At 40.8% G+C, this 14,595-nt stretch overlaps 1 protein-coding gene across 1 annotated transcript in view; it reads left to right on the top strand.

The window, feature by feature from the left end:
* UBE2R2 (ubiquitin conjugating enzyme E2 R2) overlaps positions 1–14,161 on the top strand; it is a gene marked incomplete at both ends in the record, with an annotated part of 85,809 nt that extends 71,648 nt beyond the window's left edge. Inside the window, 2 exons of the mRNA XM_084237145.1 lie at positions 10,035–10,169; positions 13,942–14,161. Coding sequence (XP_084093271.1) covers positions 10,035–10,169; positions 13,942–14,161 — 355 coding nt within the window. The remainder of the gene's footprint in view (positions 1–10,034; positions 10,170–13,941) is intronic.
* Positions 14,162–14,595: the final 434 nt, after the last annotated feature.

Below are 14,595 nucleotides of genomic sequence, written 5' to 3'. Positions count from 1 at the left end.
GGGATGAGAGGATTCACCAGAGAAAGAGTAGGGAGCAGAACTGGTGGATCTATTGAAATACACTTGCTGAGGGTTGCAGCCTGTGAGGCAGGTGAGGTCTGCTGTGCCATGTGGGTCAGCTCCCTGACTGAGGATCGACCTCGTGCTTCAGTGACTTCCGATAGTGTCATTGTGCTGAGACTTAACCCCTTGTGCCACCTGGGAGGCCCCCAGCATGTCAGTTTTAGACTTCTAATCCTCAGATGGTGAAAGACTATATTTCTGTTGCTGTAAGCCATCCAGTTTGTGATACTTTGTTAAGGTAACCTTAGGAATCTAATACATATTTTGATACTGGTAGGTGGGATACTGCTTTAATAAATACCTAAAGTACGGAAGTGTCTTTGGGGTTGGATAATAGGTAGAAGCTGGAAATGAATAGAAATGGCCTAGTTTGTTTTAAAGAGGTTATGGTAGAAATTCGAACATTAAAAACAATTGTGCTGAGGGCTCAGAAAGAAGTGAACTATAGAGAAAGCTTTTCTTGTCTTGGAGAATATATAAATTACCATGAAGAGAGTGTTCAAATAGAAATTTTAAAGGTGCTTCTGGTGACCTCAAATGGAAATGAGGAACATGTTACTGGACAATGGAGGAACGGCAATCCTTGTTATATAGCAATAGAGAATTTAGCTGAATTGTGTTCTTGTAAGTCATGAACTTGGGTATTTAGCTGAAGGATTTCCCAAGCAAAATATGGAAGGTATGCAGCCTAATTTCTCCTGCTTATAGTAAACTGCAAGAGAAAAGAAATGCCTAAGAATGCATCTCTAAATCAGAAAGAAACAGGACCAAGAGCATGACTGAATGACCATTTGCTAAGGAGATAAAGCCTATAAACCAGGAAGAAGCTGTGAAGAGCATCATATCTAATGGATCCCCTTGACATCCATGTGAATTAAGATTTTTGGATACACTGCCAGCCTAGACCGAAAGGGATAGAGAGGGGACAAAAAATAAAGAATGACTAAGATGGTAAAGCAGTGGATGCAGAAGCCAAAGAGGGTATAAGACCCAGATGGTGAGACTGCATTCTCCAGAGAGCCTGCGGTCAAGATGGCATTGTGGCTTGGTGAGCACAGAGCATGAAGCCACAGGGGATTATTCTCAGGTTTGCAAGCTAATGGAATTTACCTGCTAGGTTTTAGATTTGCTTGAAATCTATGACCTCTGCTTTTCCTTCCAGTTTCTCTCTTTTGTAGTGGAAATAATCTGTCCTATGTCTGTCCCACCAGTGTATTTTTGTAGCATATCTCACAGATGGAGAGGAATTTTGCCTCAGATGAATCATACCTCAAGTATATTATTGATTTAGATAGTAAGATTTGGGACTTTGAGGTGATGGTATTTAGATGACACTGGTGATTTAGAATTAATGCTAGCATGATTAAGACTTTTGAGGATGTTGGTATGAGGGGGTTGGATTTTGTACAGGGAAAGGACAGGGGTCCACCAGGTGGGCTGATAGTTATGAGTTGAAGTGTGTCCACCCCAAAAGATAATATTGAAATCCTAACCCCTAGTTATCTAGGCAGGGTTGTTGAAGATATGACTAAATTGAGGACATATTTGTGCTGGAGTCAGATGGGTCCTTTAATTTGACGGACTGGTGTCCTTTTAAAGAAGAGAAGGGAAGACTTGCTGGGAGAAGACTGTCATGTTACAACTGAGGCATTACTCTGCTTTGTTGATTGTTCCTCTGGGAAAGTTTGTCTACCTTATTTCCTCATCTCATCTACCCATATACATGACCTGATTTTATCTACCTAGTTTCATTTTTCTGAGAAATTTTTGCACTTTATGGATTATTTTCACCCATCTGCCACTGTTAAATGTTGACTGTGTCCTCCCCAAAATATACTTTGAAAACCTGATACCCTTAAATACAGAGATTAGAGTTTTATAAATCAAGGAATGACAGCTTTGCCAACAAATGCCAGAAGATAAACTCTCAAGTTTCAGAGAGTACGGGTCTGCTAACACCTTAGTTTTGGATTTTTAACTTCTAGAACCGTGAGGCAATACATTTCTGTTTTTTTTTTTATTATTATTATTTTTTTTTTAATAGAGGCATGTTTTTCTTTATTTATTTGTTTGCTTGTTTGTTTTGTTTATACATGCACTGGGTACAGTCAGAAGCGTGGGAGGGTGAGAGAATTCACCAGAGCCAGAGCGAGGGGCAGAGCAGGCAGAAGGACCGAAGTACCGGCACCGCAGAGGCCTCGGGCAGCTTCGCAACCCAGCGCTCTACCGCTGCGCCACCGGGGAGGCCCAATACATTTCTGGTTTTAAGCCACCTAGTTTGTGATGTCTTGTTACAGCATTCCTAGTGTTACCAACCCCAACCCCAAAGTATGGGTTCAGGGGTCTTCTAGGAGAAAGAATGTACCAGAGAATTATTGAGTTAACCAGATAAGGTTTACTAAAGACCTCTGCACAAGGGAGCAAGGACTGGAAGAGGAAATTTTTAGTCTGGTTCCCTGAGGGGAGCTGTGCAAAGGGTTTTAAGGGATTAGTCTATCAGGGCAGAGTAGAGGGGAGGAATATCATAGCATGTTTTGGGCCAGACCATACTGGGGCTTGTGCAGAAGAGCTATGTGCTCCTTCATACACCACATGTCTCATTGGTATCTAAAGTCTCCATGCCAGGCATATTTATCGGGGCCAGCATGCTAATGAGACTCAGGTCACTCTTGGTCAGGATTTTTATGAACTGGGCATGTGGGACTCGTAACAGGAAATAGTTCTCTCTTCCCCACCCCCCACACAGGAAATTGCGAAAGAATCGTTAGGCTGTAGCACTTTCTATCTGGCATCTTTGGTCAGTCTGGTAGGCCAGATTCTTTAAACAAGATGTTAGGTAGAGCCCACCAGCTCATGATTCAGTCCACTTGTTCAAGTTGCACATTCAGTAGCTCTTACCATACTGACTCACAGTTTTGTTCACCTAGGCTGTTTCACTAGAAAACAATATAGCTGTCCAGAACAAGGCCTTGCTTTCCAGCCTCCTGACTTGAACAAATGCCACATCGTTTCTCCCATTTCATTGTGGACTTTAAAATTCCATCACCTAACCTGTAGGGCAGTATCTAAGATTAATAAATCCTGATGTGGCATTTTTGGTGGCGTATCCTTTTCTGACCTTGAGTTACCAATTTCTGGCACCCGTTCTTTGGAATTTAGTTGTGTTAAATAGGTTTTTAAATTTTTTTATCCAACTTTCTTGTGTAGCAGGAGGAAAATAGGTCCATAATGTTATTATCTCTTTCCCCATCTTTTATTAATCAGTTTCCCCAAGTCAGTTTTTGGTTTATACAAAGAAGCACTTGCACTTCTGTAATTTGGGTTTAGCCATTTTTCAATGTTTTGTTCATTTGTGAACTGCCTGTTAAAATTCTAAACTTCTGTACTCGTGTCTGAACCTTCGATTGGGTCTACTCAACTATTTAGCAATAGCATGTCACTTCAGATCACCATCTTTTGTGCAGTAGAAACTGCGATGGACTGTCCTTCTGCTATAATGTTTCCTGGAAAGGAAGTTTGTCCCAAAACAGTGAATATAATTTGTCTTAATGTGGGAGAATAGAAAAAGGATTAGTTAGGATATTAATCGGTAATTTTTTTTTCTTTTTACTTTTCCATTGGGCATTTTAAAAGATGATATAATTTAATGCTTAGGTAAAACTTCAGATATCTTGTTTGTATGAGCTATCAAATTGAAGTATGTTATAATCATTGAATTTCAAGAAGTTAAAAGGACTTTTGTACTGTTTTTTAATAGTTCTCTGAATGGCATTAAAGCAGTTTTGAGAGTTCCCTTATAAACTTGGCTTCTCTTTTATGAACTGAATCAGCTTAAATGAATATGTTTAAACCATATTATATCATGTTATATAGTAACAGACTTTTGGGTAATGCATAATATTCATGTTAGAGTATAATTGATGACCTTTAATTCTAGATTGTTTTTGGAGCCTCCTTTTCATATTTGTTTGTAATTTTGTGTCCCGACATAAAATATATATCTTAATTATTGGCCTTGTGTTTGTCATTTTCAGCATTTCTTTTGCATCTTATTTTTTATGTTCCCATAATTTTTTTTTTTAAAGATTTATTTATATATACAAGAACCGGGTTACAGGTCAGATGTGTGGAAGGGTGAGAAAATTCACTAGAGATAGAGTAGGGAACAGAACAGGCAGACTGACGAAATGCACTGCTGAGGGGAGCAGCAGGCAAGACAGGAGAGGTCTGCCCCACCATGTGGGTATCTCTGCAGCCGGCGGGATCACACTGGCACTGCAGAGGCTGCGGACAGCTTCACAGTGCTGCGCTCAACTGCCTAATTTTTTTCTTAACGAAGAACAAGAAGTAGGGATAGTTACAGTCCTTGTTAATTATGGCATGTCAGAGCTGTATATTTCTAAAATCTACAACATTGTATTAGTAGTATAGTCACTAGAAAGCCACTTAAATTCTCTGAGCTGCTTTTCTGATAGATAAGTTAAGGATAATTCCTCAGTAGTTGAAAGATTAAATGAACAGTGTCTGTAAAGTCCCTAGCATAGTACTTTTGAATCACTGCTGCTGTTTTCTTTTTTTTTGGTCAAATGTGAAGTGATTCCTTGTTATCAATTAGCAGTAATTGTTAGATACCTATGTCACATCAGATTCATTTTAAAAGTAGTAAAGAATTTAACTTGGTACTTAGTACAGAAACAACATGTTTTGAGAGTTTTTACTTTAGATGTGCTAAAATTGAAATACATCTTTCTTTTTTGAGGGGAAAGGTGTCCTTTGTAACAAAGGGTGCATATGTAAAGTATCTTAATAGTCTTTAAAAATTGGTTTTAACTAAGTGGTAAAAGTTCTGAGTTTTATTTATTCCATTTTAAGTATTACTTAAGAGCATAATTAAGAGGCATGCACGCTTTTTCAAAGATGCACATTATTTTATCAATACAATTACACTGATCTGTTGGAAAACTGGGCCAATTAAATGCAGAGTTGTCCTTTTGGTATGATTTTGGTGCTCGATTTTCAGGGCTAGTAGCAGCTCTAGCTTAGAGGAAGTGGTCGCTCTAAGATTAGTGATTCTTGGTATTGGAGGTTGAATGTTGAGCTATATGCTTACCACATACCCTCCCACTCTGAGAAAACAAGCCTCCACTTTCTTTACATATAACCCCCCAAATAAGACTTTTCTTATTGCATCTAGTGCTGCCTGGCTAGGTAATCTGCCATTACCTAAACATTACCCATTTGCCCTTAACTTCTCTTGCATAAACACATAAGACCATCATTTGCCTTGTCTTGACTTCAAATATTTTGAACACTTTTTTCTTTTAGGCCCTTATCTCATTTAATCTAGTTTTTTTTTTTTCCCCCAAGATTTATTTTTATTTATTTACACATACAAGAACTGGAGTGTATGCCATAGGTGCAGCGGGGTGCGAGGATTCACCAGAGACACCATGGGGAGCAGAACAGGCGGATCTACTTAAATATACTACCAAGATGGGGAGCAGCAGGCGAGACAGAAGAGGTCTGTTGTGCCTAGTGGGTTAGCTCCCTGGCTGGTAGGTGAACTCATGCAGCAGTGGCTGGTGATAGCTTGATAGCACTGAGACTTTAACCCCTGCGCCACCAGGGAGGCCCTAATCCAGTTTATTTGGAGGCAGGGAATTCCTTTCATTCTAATCTGCCCATCAAAAACTGTCTTTGGCATTTTGAATACAAGTATCATTTTTTTTCTCTCTACACCCTCAGGTTACCTAGGCTTCAATTTAGAGGCATTCCCTGGACATTACCTCAGGGATTGCCTTACCCACTTTCATGCAGTTTTTTTTGTGTAGAGGCTTTACAAGCAAATTTCAGATTGTGCTCTTTAATCTTCATATGTGACTCTACAAAGGTATTTGCATTTGAAATTATTCATAGCCTTCTCAGAGCTTTTTGTATAGTATCAGTTTAATTTTTCCAACCTATAAAAATAAGAATAATAGGGGCCTCTCTGGTGGTGCAGGTCTCAGCCCTATCAAGCTATTGCCAGCCATTGTGGCATGAGTTAGATTCCTGGCCAGGGAGCTGATCCACATGGCACAGCAGACCTCTCCTGTCTTGCCTGCTGCTCCCCTCAGCACTGTATCTCAGTAGATCTGCCTGTTCTGCTCCCTACTCTGTCTCTGGTGAATCCTCTCACCCCCTATACCTCTGGTCTACACCCCAGTTCTTGTATGCATAAATAAAATAAATCTCTTTAAAAAAAGAATATTTAGGGCCTCCCCGGTGGCGCAGCAGTTGAGCGCTGGGTTGCGAAACTGCGCGCGGCCTCTGTGGCGCCGGTTCGATCCCCGGCTGCTCCCCGGCCACCAGAGGAGGGTCCCACATGGCGTGCAGACCTCTCCTGCCGCCCGCTGCTCCCCTCAGCAGTGTACTTCGGTCCTTCTGCCTGCTCTGCTCCCCGCTCTGGCTCTGGTGAATTCTCTCACCCTCCCGTGCTTCTGACTGTACCCAGTGCATGTATAAACAAAACAAACAAATAAACCAGCAAACAAATAAATAAAGCATGCCTCTATAAAAAAAAAAAAAAGAATATTTAACCTCGCAGATTTGTTTACCAGGCTGTAGGTGTTATGCTTGTGGTAAATTATTTTGGTACAGGTGACAGACAATTTGATGATGCATGACATTGCTTTCCACCCTTTTCCAGTCATGATACATCGGAAAAAATGATAGTATTTGTAGATCACAATGAAGTAAACTGAAGGTGATCCTTTGACTAGAAGTTAATGTTCCAGGTCCTACCCACCCATCTGCCTGAGGGAATCTATATATAATTTACCTGTAACCTATGTACAACATTCTGATTGGGAAATTTTTACTTTTTAAAATTTTTTTTTAAAGATTTATTTATTTATACAAGAATCGGGGTACAGGACAGATGCGTGGGAAAGTGAGAGGACTCACCAGAGCCAGAGCGGGGAACAGAACAGGCAGATGACGAAATACACTGCTGAGGGGAGCAGCGGGCGAGACAGGAGAGGTCTGCTGCGCCAAGTGGGATTCTCGCCGGCCGGCCAGGATTGAACCCACGCTGCAGAGGCTGCAGACAGCTTCACAGTGCGGCGCTCAACTGCCTGCGCCACCAGGGAGACCCCTGATTGGGAAATTTTTAATAGGACATTGCATATGAATAACATCAGGAATCTTTGTTAGAGAAGAAAATCTGTTCTGCTTTCTCCTATTTGCCCTTGTTGTTAGGCAGACTCTGAACACTTGATGACAAAGGTGACCACTGGCTCTAGGCTTTCCTTACTCTCACAGTAATCAGTCCAATCAAGACTAAAAATAAATTTACTTTCTGTTGTTGGTTTAAAATGACAGTATTTTATGGCGCGCAGATCTCTCCTGTCGCCCGCTGCTCCCCTCAGCAGTGTACTTCGTCAGTCTGCTTGCTCTGCTCTCCACTCTGACTCTGGTGAGTTCTCTCACACTCTGGCGCTTCTGACTGTACCCAGTGCTTGTATAAATAAATAAATAAATCTTTAAAAAAATAAAATGACTGTATTTTCCACCAGGGTTCTGATTGGCCATGCATATCCCCAAACTCACTGTCTTTGAACAGGTGAATGAATCCTTTGACCAGCATTTAATGTGGTATGTCTACTGTTTGTATGGAGATAGGGCTCTATAGTAGGGGAAAGATATTATTAGCCTTATCTGAATCAGTGGAATGGATTCCTTGTACAAGAAAAGATTCTGATCTTCAGATGAGGGAAAGAAGTGAAAAATTGTGGGTTAACTCCAAATGCCCAAAAATAGATGACTGGATCAAGAAGATGTGGTACATATACACCATGAAATATTACTCAGCATTCAAAAAAGATAAACACATGCAATTTGCAGCCACTTGGATGGAGCTGGAAGGGATCATGCTCAGCGAAATAGGCCAGAAAGAAAAAGAAAAATACTGGATGGTCTCACTCATAGCAGGAATCTAGAAAACCTAAATAAGGGACCAGAAAAAAGAATAGCTATAAGAAAGAAAAAAATCAAAATCAACAAACAACTATGAACCAGAGACACACTATGGGGGGATGGGGGACAGGGAAAGGAGGGATTGGGGTCAAAATAAGGGGGTTGCAATTGTATGGGGAATATAAAAATAAAATTTTTTAAAAATTGTGGGTTAACTATTATCACAGTCTACCTGAGGCTTCTGAAAACATGATTGAATTTGAGAATCCACGGTGGTATTGTTTTGCTAGAAATGAATGATTCACTATTCAGAAAAAATTGTACTGCCCAGTATGTAGTATTTTAATAATAATAAGATGTAATAAAGCCAATTGATGAAACTACTCATAGGGAAAGATTCCAGTTGATATGATTTAGACCTGTGTTGTCCATTATATTAGCCACTAACTACATGTGACTATTTAAAAGCTTAAAATGAAGTAACACTAAAAATTCAATTTCTCCATTGTACAAGCTATCTTTCACACTGCTCAGTTGTAGCTGGTAGTTACCATATTGGATAACACATTCCAAGTGTTTCCGTTATCATGGAAAGTGGTAGGTATATAGTGCTAATTCTGGACTAGTAGAGGTTTATTTTCTCCTCTTTCTACACTTCATCCATATCCTGCTAATCTTTTAACAGGCTTTGTCTGTTTTCTTCTGAAGCAGCCTTTCTTTCTGGAATTTTCTTCTGCTTCTAGGATGTCATGTCAGTCTGTTTCCCATTACTGGCTGTGATGTATTTCCTGGAAGCGTTATGTTGATGGAGGAATTCAGAAGACTCATGCAGGGAGGGGCAAGGAGTTATGTTTAACCCAATAGAAAGGGGTGTGTGTACAAGCCTGATAAATGGATTTTAACCCTTTGCACTCCGAACCATTCTGGACATTGGCTACCAATATCCCCTGAGAGGGGACAGCGGAGTGCAAAGGGTTAACTAAATAAGAAAACTTCCTTTGAAAATGCATTTTGAATCATTTTGTATACTCACTTAACGGAAGCTCTTTGCCCGTTTTAGGAAAAGGTTTCATCAAATCAGATATCTAGTTGCCTGGTTCCCTCCTTTTTTTTTTTGCTTGGAGCCAGGAGCAAAAACTTTTTACAGCAGCATAATCTGTAACCTTGACCAATGAGAAAAGGTAGAGAAATTTAATTTTTCCTCCCATTTTTTTCTCCTTGTCTACCTGTACATCACTTTTAGGAGGAAAAACTTGGGAATAATTTGGAGCTCTTTGAGTTCTTTTACCTAACAGAAATTTTATTCCCTATGGTTAATTAAGGTGTCTAATCTTAATCTGTGCATGATGATATCTAACTTGGTCGCTATGGTACATCCAGCATCTCACCTATTGCTACCGGCACATTGTAAGTGCTTTATAAATGTTTTTGAATAAAGATTTCTATTGCTGAGATTGATTTTTCCTTGTCAAGGCTGTTGCTTTTCTCCATCCTCCCACTTAACTCTTTCTTCCTTCCCTTAGAAGTATGAAGAAAAATAGATTTTTATGTAATAATGTTTTTTAGATCTTTTAAGCAGCTAGGACAGGAATCTTATAGAGACTATCATTTACACTCATGCGTTTACTTTGAAGCCAAATATTTTATGCCTTTGCTTTTTCCTGTTCCACTTAATGTATAACTTTTAAAATAAATGTTATTTGTAAGTAAGCTTCTAGACCTCTACTTTTTGCATATTGGAACATGTGGCCAACTAAGATAGTACTTTTTACAGAGTTATTCCCTGCAACATGGCAGATTTCCTCTTTTTTGTCTCCCAGTTAGGGGCTTGTTCCTGTCCTGAACAGCTAAGTACTGACAACAAACAAAAAAACCCAAAACAACCAAAAAATTATGTGATACTCTATTTCCATTCTCCTGAGGTCTCAAATACTAGATTCTTAAGTAAAAAAAGGAGAATACTTTTGAATGCTGTGAATGAGTATCCATAGCTCACTCTTTTTTCTTGTTTCTAGGACTATCCTGTTAAGTGTAATCTCATTGCTTAATGAGCCCAACACCTTCTCCCCAGCCAATGTGGATGCTTCAGTCATGTTCAGGAAATGGAGGGACAGTAAAGGAAAAGACAAAGAATATGCTGAAATCATTAGGTAAGGTGCTTTGTTTTGTTTTCCCATTTGATAACTTCAAGTCTGCATATATCACTAAAGTATATTCTACAACCAAGGGCTTAAATTGAGCTTAAAGGTCTATTCTATTTCTCTCAGTTAGGTTTATGGTATTCAAAGAGATCTTCTGTCTGGGCTTCTATTGAGTTCAGTTTTTTGAGAGAGAGCATACATTCAAAGATCATTCTGCAGCAGATTTTATTTTCTGGGAATCAACTTCCAGGCTCTGAAATAGTCAAACCTGCAAATTTTCCCTTCCTGATCGTTTCAGGGGCCCTGTTTTGGGACTTCTGATATATCCAGTAAGTGTAGCAAACCCACAAGGTTACATAAATTCCAGATAGTTTTGAAAGCAAAGCTATCTAGTTTTGTTTATTGATCTTTTGCAGCACCTTCCTACGTGTCCTCATTATCAATAACACTGGTATATGGTTTAACAGAGTCCTAGAATAGGAATCAGGAGACTTGGAACCTACTGCCAGCTCTGACAAGTTACATGTGACTTTTTTATCAGTTAACTTTTTGGGTTTTTAATCTGTATAAAAGAGGTAATTAACCCTTTATCTCTCTGTCATATCTTAAACAGGACATGGTGTTTTCACAACGGTACTGAAGAATTTGTTACTGAACTGTAATAAGTCCAATACCCTAATGCTATTACATTTTTTATACCCCTAAAGTAGAACTCCAAGGACAGTATCAGCACATTCTATACATAGGAGTATGGGAAGTACTAGAATCAATACAAATAGAATCCTTCTCTTGATAGCGACTATTACAGAGTCATAGTTCTCAAATTTTTGGCCCACTGGAATGAATTACCTTTGGACCCATTCCTAATCCAGAGTCATTTAGTGAGTTTACATCTGTAAACTGTGTTTTGCTTTACCAGCCCCCTAAGTGACTGGTATATACCAAAGATTGACTGAAGATAGTTAAGATAAATAGTAAGTACCTGTAGAAATTTAGAAGAGCAGGAGCGGACTAAGGATTGAAAGCTGAAAATGCTTCACAAAACAGGATTGGAGTCTGACTCCAATCCAGGATTGGAAACTTTCAAAGAAAGGTAGAATTTAGCACATGAAGGACGCATGAATATTCTCAGTATATATTTATTATATTATTCCCTTTATGTTTCTTAATCCTTTATCTCATTCTTTATTCTATACCAGTTTTGTGTCAGGTAAGCCATTAAACATAATCTTCCTCCTTAGGGAGCTCATACTTATGGAGCAAGCATTTGTTGTTTTTTTTTTTTTTTTAAATTTATTTATTTATTTATACAAGCACTGGGCACAGTCAGAAGTGCGGGAGGGTGAGAGAATTCACCAGAGCCAGAGCGGGGAGCAGAGCAGGCAGAAGGACCGAAGTACACTGCTGAGGGGAGCAGCGGGCGGCAGGAGAGGTCTGCGCACCATGTGGGACCCTCCTCCGGTGGCCGGGGAGCAGCCGGGGATCGAACCGGCTGCAGAGGCTGCAGGCAGCTTCGCAACCCAGCGCTCAACCGCTGCGCCACTGGGGAGGCCCTGGAGCAAGCATTTGTAAACAAATGATCATGGTGCTTATGGGCTATAATAAGTGTAATTATAGAAGCACAAACAAGATTAGAAGGAGGACTATATAATGCTATGCTGTTCCTATGATGGATGACCTTTTGCAAGTTAAAAGGGGAAGGGAAAGCCTCTTTTTTTTTTTTTTTTTAAAGATTTATTTATTTATACAAGCACTGGGTACAGTGAGAAGCACGGGAGGGTGAGAGAATTCACCAGAGCCAGAGCAGGGAACAGAGCAGGCAGAAGGACCGAAGTACACTGCTGAGGGGAGCAGCGGGCGAGACAGGAGAGGTCTGCTCGCCATGTGGGACCCTCGCCAGTGGCCGGGGATTGAACCAGTGCTGCAGAGGCTGCGGGCAGCTTCACAGCCCAGCACTCAACTGCTCGCGCCACCAGGGGGGGGGCCAAAAGGGGAAGGGAAAGCCTCTTTCGGGAGAACAGCATGAAATAATAGCAAGGTGTGTCAACAGAGAGTTGTAAGTAGTTTCACATGCTTGAATGTGAATTCAATTTGTGAAGTAATGAGAAATTAAGAGAGATTTGAGGGTATTTAAAGCCATTGAAGTCATGATAAGATATTTGGCCCTTAATCTTAAAGGAAGTGGGTAGGGTAGAAAATGAAGACATAATCATATTTGTGTTTTGAAAGACTACAGTTGACTAGAGGATAATATGGGGGCTGAGACGAATACTAAAGTGTAGCAGTGGCAGTAGGACTAAAAATAAAGCATATTTGGAACTCTAGAGTGAGATTCAGGATTTTAAGAACTGATCTTTTCAGAAGAAGAATGAGAGAAGCTTGCTGCTGAGGTGGAAAATGACAAATGCCAATTTGCTGAGTGAGGGTTCCGGGGAGCATCAGGGTAGAGACCTCCTTAAGGCTTACATAAGGTCTAAAGCTCAAAAGAAAGGTCTGGGCTGGAGGCGCAGATCATTTGAGAGTGTCAGCATAAAAAGAATGGTGGTGAAAACCATGGGAGTAGAAAGATGGCCAGGGAAAGTGAGAGGCCTCAGGAAGGCAAGTGAGAGTGACTGGAAGGTCTCATCACAGAGGTCAGCAAAAGGAAGGTCAGGAGAGTGGTGGCTTCATGTTTTAAGTTCAGTTTCTTCAGTCCCTTGATGGGTCAGCTTTTCATACTTGAAAGAAACTTGACCATTCCGGTATTTTTGTTGCCTGTTTTATGTGCCACGCTGTTCTGGGCACTGGGGAGATAGAAGTGACTAAGAAAAGACAAGTTCTCAGCTCCATTGAAGTTCACATTTTGGGGGTGATGGGGTGGGTGGTTGGGGGGGAAAAATGCATAGATGAAGATCACAAAAAGGAAAAAAAAATGCTAACCTAGTGGGCAAACAGGATAATACGATATTTAAGCTTAGATCTGCATGTCAAGAAACAGCCAACCACATTGAGATCGGGGTAAAGCAACACAGAAAAAATTCAGGGTGTGTATTTAAGGTATTAAAAAAAGATCAGAGAGTGGCTTGAATGTTTTGGAGCTGGAAAAAGTATCGTGGGCTGTGAAAATGAAGGGGTAAGCCAGTCAGTCATGCAAAATTTTGGAATCAAGCAGAGCATTGAATTTTACTGGAAGTTCAAGTGGGATAATTACTGAATGAACAAGAGTTTGGGGGCTGCATTATGAGTGGTGAGATGATCGGACAAAAAAATACGAGGTGATTTTGGATAACCAACACTTGAGGTCGAGTATTTTTAAACTCCCTTCCAAGTGTCTTTACTAAAAGCATCCTTCAGAATGGTACCCTGGTGTGAGGATCTGTGGTGTAGTAGAGGGCACCCGTGAGTTGGTTTCAGGCAAGTAGTATAAAGTTTGGAAACCAGAGTCGAGGAATCTCGATTCTTCTTCTTCTTCTTATTTTTTTTTTAAGATTTATTTATTTTATTTATACAAGCACTGGGTACAGAGAATTCACCAGAGCCAGAGTGGGGAACAGAGCAGGCAGACTGATGAAATACACTGCTGAGGGGAGCAGCGGGCGCGGCAGGAGAGGTCTGCACACCATGTGGGACCCTCTCCTGTGGCCGGGGATTGAACCGGCGCTGCAGAGGCTGCGGGCAGCTTTGCAGCCCAGCGCTCAACCGCTGAGCCACCAGGGGAGGCCCTGAATCTTGATTATCCTTAAAGGTCAATTATAAATCCATCTTCAAGACAGATACTTACACAGACTATCCCTCCCTTCAGGAAACAGGTTTCAGCCACTAAAGCCGAAGCAGAAAAGGATGGAGTAAAGGTCCCCACAACCCTGGCGGAATACTGCATCAAAACTAAAGTGCCTTCCAATGACAACAGCTCAGATTTGCTTTATGACGACCTGTACGACGACGACATTGATGATGAAGATGAGGAGGAGGAAGATGCCGACTGTTATGATGATGATGATTCTGGGAATGAGGAGTCGTGACGTGCTCCTTCAGCGCCCCTGTACTGCCCTGCCGACTCAGGCCAAAGGGAGGGGAGCAAGTGGGGACCTAGCAGTGGCCCCTCAGCAAAAACCTATCACGGGGTGGGGTAAACAAACACGGCTCCTGCTGACTCCCCTTATGGATCTCAGTTTGCTCCTTTTTATGGACCTCTAAATGGAGAGAAAGTAATCCTCCGCAGAATGTCTGAATTCTTGCATTCTTTGCCCTTCCATCACTGTATTGATTCTTTTTTTTTCTTTCTTTCTTTCAACCCAAACTCCCGTCTTACTTCGTCTCTAGAAAGTGTTCACAACAAAACACGTTTGGTCTGTTTTTAGATTCTTGAAGAATTAAATAGTCTTTCATCAAGACGTTTAATTGTGTGTGAAGCTGGGAACCCTTTGGGAGTTGACAAGTGCTGCATATGCTGCGT

The sequence above is a fragment of the Talpa europaea genome (genome assembly GCF_964194135.1).
Source record: "Talpa europaea genome assembly, chromosome: 7".
In the NCBI taxonomy this organism is placed as follows: Eukaryota; Metazoa; Chordata; class Mammalia; order Eulipotyphla; family Talpidae; genus Talpa; species Talpa europaea.
This window is presented reverse-complemented; position numbering and strand designations above follow the sequence as displayed.